Raw genomic sequence first — 8279 nt, forward strand, 5'->3', positions numbered from 1 at the left:
AATAAACAAAAGTATTATTTGGTGGTATCTAAGAAATACAATTATATACGGACTTGGTTATTGAATTTTTCGAACAGTCTCCAATTATATTGGAACCAAAAGGATCCTGCCTCTTCGTAGTCGATCTGGCCACTTAGGTACAAAGTAATCTGCAAGAAATCCTATCGGTTGAAATATCCGATAAGGTTAGCAACCGAATTTTACGAATAATTGTTTTAATTAAATTATCGATCCTTTTAGTAAATTAATATTTTCTAAAAGTTACTTTTTCAAGTATTTTAAAATAGAGAATTTAAAAAAAAGGAGCAACAAAACACCTTTGCTTCTATGCAAAAGTCATGCTTTGAAGAAAGAGGAGAACTAATCACCTTAGGAACCTAAGGAATTTCTGAAATCGGTTCACACATGATCAAACTGATCAGTGTGATATGTAAATTTCAAGGATTTTCGATTGACGATCCAAACTTTCACTTAAATAAATTTATCAGTCTGGTTGGCTCTTTTAAGAAGGAAGAAAACGAGAAAAACATTTTGAAACTTCATCTTTTCCAATATTCTTTGTCTACACACACTTTAACATGATTTGATGAGCTTAAACCGAATTCAATACATTCCTGGGAGGAATTAGCCACAAAGTTTTTAAACAAATTCTACCCCCTCCCTACAAACCTGTTTAAAAATTGACATCACAAACTTTTCTGAAAAAGAAGGCGAGTCATTGTATCTAGCATGAAATAGTAAAGGTGATGCTTAAAAGTTGTCTAAAGCATTTGTTAAGTCAGGCAGATATAATCTGCACACTTTACAATGGTTTGACCAAGGATGATAAGTCTCTCCTAGATATGGCCTCGCAAGACAATTTCATGTCACTAACAGCAGACGAAGCATGGAATCTCTTAGAAACAATAGCTGCACAACAGGAAGATTGGAGAAATGAAGCTGGTGAGAAGGATGACATCTTCACTCAAACGGTAAAAATGCTGAAAAACAGGTTACAAGATCTCACCCTCACTCTTCAAAGTTTATCAATTCCTAAAAGTCCCGATGCTACTAGAACCAATCTAAGTTATCCTTATCCTAGATGGGCATATAAACAGCAGAATAGCTTGGACTCTAACATAATCTTTCCATTGCACAAACCTACTCTCCACTCTAAGGAAACTTTAGTCGAATTTGTGAAAAAGCAATACATGGTAAACCTTCAAGTCATAGAATGCCAAAATAAGTTTGATACTTTGATAAAGACTTTTGAAGAATTAATAACAAATTTTCAGATTACTTTTAAACAATTAACCACTAAAGTTGAGATAGAGTGTAGTGAGTTTGATGCCCTAGTAGTAACTAGAGGTGTGATGTGTAATTTTATAATCTAAAAATAAATAGCAAATACTACCCAATAATTATCACACAGTACAGGCAACTAATCCCGATCGTGCAGTAATTTATAAGTAATGTTGACCAGTTCGTCCACAGAGAGCAGTTTTATTAGAAACTTTAACTTGTAATTATTCTAGTAAAAAGAGAGGTTTTTGTTTAAAAAACAATCGCATAATTAAAATTAACTTAATTCAATAAATACAAAGGTATTCACTTAGAATCAATTCCCTCGGATCAGGATTGCTGTTAAGTCCACTTTTAAATAATTATAATGGTGGTAACACTGTAATTATCTCTCGATTCTCATAGATTATCAACTAAATCCTTAGCTCAACTCTCGTTGATCCTAATTGTCTAATATAGTTACCAAGATATTAATCAATATATTAATCTAGCTTGAATTGCTTTAGTCTCTCTAACAATTCCACAATTATCAAGGTTTCTCACAGTTTAATTACTAGTTAATTAATTATACCAGTCTCCTGTATATAACTAACCAAAGGCTTAAGTTATTCACGTTCAATAACCTAATAAAGATCACAACTTGATTGAACTCTCGTTGAATAGTTAATAACCTTCGTAACTTCAACTAATTAATTAACCTAGATAACAATCGTTCTTAGCCAAACAATATATGAATAATGAGATATAATCATTTAATTCATAAAGATAGCCATCCTTCACCTCAGTTCAATCATCTAAGTAGATACAACACATTTAGCTACTCATATTAAAGCAAGAAACAAAATAGAATAAAAGACAAACAATTGAATTCATTAAATTGAGTGTAAACAAGAGTAATTGAAAGATCAACACTAGCCAAAATTGTTGCAATAATGTAAACCCAATGAAAACTATGAAAGAAAGCTATAAAATTCGTAACCTAGCTGCTGTGGGAAAAAAAATCATAATAGAAAACTGATTACCCTAAAAAGGGTCAAAATTCGCGTTTAAATCGTAAATAAAAATCCTGAAGTCGACTGGCATTCTCGCGGTCGCATCTCTCTCAATCGTGGCCGCGATTTCCTGATAATATCACGATCGCATTATACGTATTGCAAGCGCGATTCTTCTTGTTCTCTGCTTTCGGATTTCTATTAAAATAATGCGACCGCGAAAATTATAATGCGAGCAACACACATAATCGCGACCGCATTAAGACACATTGCGGCCGTGAGATTTGCTGTCTCGAACAGTATTTTTCTGTTTTTATTTCTAGACTTGGAAAACTCGTTGCTCTTCCGCTTTTCACATGAAAATACCCCCGAAATTACCTCAAAACATACTAACTCTTCAAATCAACTCAAAGGAATCTAAAAGTTCGAACTATAACAATTTCTTCACCATTTCTTAAACTTATATCCAAAAACCAAATAAAAATGAATTGATATTGCGAGTGAAAACATGTATAAACAAGGCAATATCAAGGTGGGAAGGAAACAACTGTTAATATACCCATACAAGATTTTTCCAATACAGAACCTGTGCCAATTTACCAAGTTATCAATCCATCAGAACCTATCTCTCCTAAAGCTCCGGAAATCATTCTGCGAGCCTGCATACCTTTCCCAGTTAGGCTTAGGAAGGAAAAACAAGAAGCGCAATTCGCTAAGTATTGGGATATTATTAAATATATGTATTTGTTTGTACGACTAGTAGATGCTTCAGTAGAAATGCCAAACTGTTCTAAATTTTTCAAAGAATTACTTTCAAATAAAGATAGATTAAGAGAGATAGTTAGCTTACCCTTAAGTGAGAAATGTTCATTAGTGTTACAACATGGTATTCCCGCTAAGTCAGGAGATACAGAAAGATTTACGGTACCTTGCTTTCTGCAAGATGTCTAAATCAGTAATGCGTTAGCTGTAAGAACCTCGAATCGGGCCTAGCGGTAAATGACCTTTTTACCCTTAGTTAATATTAATTTACTAATATTAGTGATTTTAATAACTATGGATTTATAATTATTTGGTTGTTCAGTTATGTGTGTTTTGTGAGAAGGGTCACATAACATATTTCGTTTTGCGAATTGAACCTCGTTAGGGCCGCCTAATGAGGCACATTGTGTTTTTGATAACTGATAAATACCCATGTGTTAGACGTTAGAGGTTTCCTCATAATGAAGAAACCCCTAAATGAATATATACCGTGTACGTTCTTTATCTTACCATTTTTAGAAACCTCAAACCCTAAAACACTTACTGCTCTTAAAATTCTTGAAATCAAAAGTGCAAGATTAAAGCTTGTGATTTTGTTTATCAAATTCAAGTGTTTTCAAGGATCAAAATAAGGTAAACATAACTAAATTTGGTGAATTTAAAAGTGGGTTTGGGTTAAAATGAGTTTTGATGATTTTTGGGTTTGATTCTTGATTATACGTGTTTGTTATGCTTGATTGATTTTAGAAATAGTTTCTATATGTGTTATGTGGTATTCTTGATGCATTAGATTGACCAAAACAAGTCAAAATCGAGTTTTGGGTGTTAAAAACGTGAAAACAGCGAGCTGGAGTTGTTTTTCAGCTCCCACACTTTTGACAGCTCAACCACGCAGTTGAGCACACTTTTGAGGGCTCAACCGTATGGTTGAGGTCTCAACCACGCGGTTGAGCAGTTGCCAGTTTTTGGTAAAATTAAAAAGGGTGTAACTTTCAAACCGCAACTCCCTTTTTCTACAAATAAACTATTGTTGGAATCCTATTGAAGTCTAATTTCTAATGATAAGGTTTTAAAACACTAAATAAAACTTTAGATTGGGTGTAAAAAGCTTGAATTGCAGTTATGCTGCTGTTCTTGCTCAACCGTGCGAGTGAGGCACTCACCCGTACGGGTGAGGTGTCCACCCGTGCGTGTAAGCTAATTAATAGTGAGAGTGGATTTTAAAGTCACTTGTGGGAGTAGGTTGTCAGTCGTGCGAGTGAGGATACACATCCGTACGAGTGAGCTAGTCAGTCGCACGAGTGAGACCCTACTCATGCGAGTGATAGTGTTTGTATGTTTGGGTCAAGTGCTATTCGGGCTCATTTACTATATCGCTGTGTTTATTTCTTCTGATGTGTGATCTGATTGAAATGGGCACTAACTAGAGAAATAATATTCTCAATTGATAAAGGAAAAGGAGAAGGCTTAGTGAAATAAGACTATTGAGTTCTTGTATTTCCAGGTGGGACTATCCTAATGTTTATAAGTATTTAACAGCGGGTTATCCTACTGTTACCTTGGCTTAATCACCTGAATATTTATTATCTGATATATTGTGATATATTCTGTGAGTTGTTGTGGCCACCTTAGATGCCGGCTATGGGTTAGTAGTCCGATAGTTGATATTGCCGGTTACGGGTTTTGTAGTGACAACTGGCTTACATGTGGGGTAGCTATGGTTTTGTAGCTATGCCAAATTTGTAAGTTGGGCAAGAGGCAGGAATGAGTCTTTCTGGTTCAAGAATTACTATTCACGTAGTATAGTTGAATGATGCATCCCTTGTATCTGGATACTATGCGAGGGAGACAGTAATTGGAATTATCGGTATACTCCAGCCTGATCAGTTAGAGTTAAGGGCCCGACCATGCCGCCGATCCTCTTGTTATCGAGACCTTGTTTGTATATTGGCTAGCTTGATGCTATATGCTTATACCTGTTATGATTGTGTCATTCATTTAGCCTTGTGCTAACCCCTCACTTCCTCCCTTACAGGTAGACTTATATGTTTGGGTTTTGGGAGGAGTTTGTTGTGCCGGATATGTTTGAAGAACAGACTCTGATATCTTTTGTATAACATAAGAATAATTGTTTAACGTAACACCGGATAATTTATAATAACCTTGTGATATTGTAAAACATAATTATGGTTATGTAATTATTATATGTATAATGTTTTCGCTGTGTATTTAAAAAAATAAAAAATAGACGGTGTTACAACTTGGTATCAGAGCGTAGGTTTGGCAACGTCTACACATGGATGTCATGTTCCCAGACCTTCGGTAGTGTGTCAAACATATCCTTGGGGGACAAGCTAAGTGAATATAGAAAATTTCATGATAGCCTGTAGGTACTAACAGATTATCCAGTAAGCTTTTGTGAGATAATGTGTAGTACAGGTGAAAGATGACTGGCGAAAGGCAGGATGTTCAAGCTCCACCTACCCCTGGAATCTTCAGAACTCCACCTGAAGGGGAAGACTCAGATCCAGATCAGCAAGAGTACATCCAACGAATAGAGAGTCAATTGAAAGAAGCCCAAGACTGGGTAGCCGAGTTGAAAAGTATTGCCCCTATAGGTACAACGATGGGTAATGATGAAACTGCACCTCCAGGGTTTTCTGTACCTCAGTTTAGGTCTGCATCAAGGGGAACTTCATTACAACCACAACAGTTCCAAGTTCCGTTGCCATTTCCACAGTTTCAAATGCCACCACAACAACTGTCACAGTCTCAACAGGGATACCAAAATGCAGGTCAATTTATGTATCCCTACATGATCTAAATGTGGAAACCACCAACAACTGAAACAAAGAAGAAGTGTACATTCAAGCAATTCCTTGATTGTAAGCCTCTAGAGTATGTCGGTAGTTCTAATCCAACTGAAACCTTTAATTGGTTACATGAGGTAGACCGAGCATTGGAAGCCTGTAAATACGAGCCCGAATTACGTGTAGCTTATGCCAGCAGATTGTTGAAAAAGAAAGCAATGGGTTGGTGGGATTCAATAACTTCTCAGGTGCAAAGGAAATGTTGAACCAGGAAACTTGGGAACAATTTGCAGCTAAGGTGTGCGAACAGTATTACACTCCTTATGATTTCAAGAATGAAGTGGGAATTTATGAATCTGAAGATGACTAGACAGATGACAATTGACGAAGTGATCAAGCAGTTTACCGATAACTTCGTTTTGTGCAACAGTGACTTCCTGATGAACAGTCTAAGATATACCAGTTTGTAGAAATGATTCTGCCAGAATACAGATCATTGATAAGAATGGCACCTTTGTTACCTCAAGCCTTTGCCATAGCCAAAATGGTGGAAGGAGATACTAAGGCGGCCAAAGAGAGTCAAAATGAAACGGTGGCACAACCCAAACATACGTCAAGTCAAGGTAGTTTCAAATCAAAGAAGTCTCATGATGGTCATCAAAAGGGAAGATTTTTTAAAGTGGTAGTAGCTTGAATCAGAGGGTATAGTGCAATGATTATAAATCGACGCATGCGGGTCCTTGCACCAATTTAACAAAGAGGTGCATGCGGTGTGGAGTAATGGTTCATGATATCCAGGCTTGCACATTTAAAGAGAATGTTTGCTGGAATTGTCATAAATCAGGGCACAGGTCAATTGATTGTCCATTTGCAAGAAAGATGAGTTCTGGGGTAGGGGCAGGAGCAAAGACAGCGTCAGTCGGGGGATCTTCAGCTTTGTCAACTGGACATAAGCGTAAGACTTCTCTAACACCTGAAGTAAGAGCCTTCTAAATGTCAGTAGACACAACTACTACTGACGACGATGCTATCACCTATATGTTTTTAGTTAACTCTACACGTGCTTGTGTATTGTTCGATTGCGGAGCCAATTGTTCTTTTATGGCTACTAGATTCTGTGATAAGTTAAACTTGCCTGTTTGTATGTTACATGATCCTTTAGAAGTGGAAGTAGCCACTGGTAAGACTGTTCCAGTCACAACATATGTGTCTGGAATAAGTATAGAAATAGATGGAAGTATATTTCCAGTGACTTGCTTAGTGATGCACATACCTAGCTTTGATGTACTTCTAGGTATGAACTGGTTGAGTGGCCATAAGAAAAGTATAAAATGTCATAAGAAATTGATTTCTTTCCATTTATCTGATGGGACACGTGTTATAGCCCAGAGCGAACGGGATGGGTTTGGTTGTCCTTTGATTTTGATGATGAAGGCTAGGAAATCGATAGCAAAGGGATGTGATACGTTTCTAGCGTATGTAATTGATGCTAAGAAAGTGAAAAAGATAGTAGCTCATATTTCAGTAGTTCGTGAGTTCCCAGAAGTATTTCCAGATGAATTAGCGGGTTTGCCGCCAGTTAGGGAAGTAGAATACAAAATTGACCTAGTTCCAGGGGCTATGCCAGTTGCTAAAGTTCCTTATGGGTTGGCTCCCTATGAGATACGTGAAATGATGTCTCAAATTCAAGAACTGTTAGACCGCGGGTTTATTCGTTCGAGTTCTTCGTCGTGGGTGCGCCAGTGTTGTTCGTGAAAAAGAAAGACGGGGTGCTCCGAATGTGTATTGATTATCGGGAATTGAACAAAAGAACCGTGAAGAATAATAGCTACTTAGGTGTAGCGGCTGCAAGGTACCAGTACAAGACAATAGCTACTTAGCGTAAAGCGTATGATGCCGACTGATGTTTGCCCTCGAGAAATGATCTCTGCAGACCCGGAATATGGATAAGGGATCCTTGGGGTGGCCTCAATCAGTCTGGGGATCAATCTGTAATTGATCCGTCTAGCGTATTGCTGCTAAGCGGCTAATGTGCGTTTAGAGTGAAAAAGAACTGTGTGAGAGAGAAAGTGTACTTCTCTCTGACTGAAGTTCAGATTAGATGATCTAAAATGTGGTGACCCAGGGGGTCTATTTATAGGCGTAGAATGTCCAAAATTCTCGAGATACACGTGTCAATCGCTGATTGAATCTGTTGTGCGAAATATCCAGAACTGACTTGGTGTGGCTGACGTGGCGCCGTGTTGGTCACACACCTAATAAAAGGGCTTAAGCATAAAATCTGCCTGCAGGGCTTACACATAACGCTGGGCAGCCTGATGTACGCTGGGCGGCAAATACTGTAAACCGCCAAATTTTATTATCTTTCGTTCTCTTTGATCCATTTTTGTGTATAAAAATGGTGTTTTGTGATGACCCAGATTTTTCCGACTAC

General features: G+C 37.4%; 1 protein-coding gene across 1 annotated transcript; it reads left to right on the top strand.

Annotated features, from left to right (window-relative positions):
* The first annotated feature begins 6838 nt into the window (after positions 1–6838).
* On the top strand, positions 6839–7600 carry LOC139868117 (uncharacterized). Its single transcript, XM_071856453.1, has one exon. The coding sequence runs from the start codon at positions 6839–6841 to the stop codon at positions 7598–7600; it is 762 nt and encodes a 253-aa protein (XP_071712554.1).
* The last annotated feature ends 679 nt before the right edge of the window (positions 7601–8279 follow it).

Source organism: Rutidosis leptorrhynchoides, chromosome 9 (genome assembly GCF_046630445.1).
Source record: "Rutidosis leptorrhynchoides isolate AG116_Rl617_1_P2 chromosome 9, CSIRO_AGI_Rlap_v1, whole genome shotgun sequence".
In the NCBI taxonomy this organism is placed as follows: domain Eukaryota; kingdom Viridiplantae; phylum Streptophyta; class Magnoliopsida; order Asterales; family Asteraceae; genus Rutidosis; species Rutidosis leptorrhynchoides.

Bases quoted from the DNA above. Each gene is read 5' to 3' on its own strand.
- LOC139868117 (XM_071856453.1), top strand. From the start codon at position 6,839: ATGTCAGTAGACACAACTACTACTGACGACGATGCTATCACCTATATG.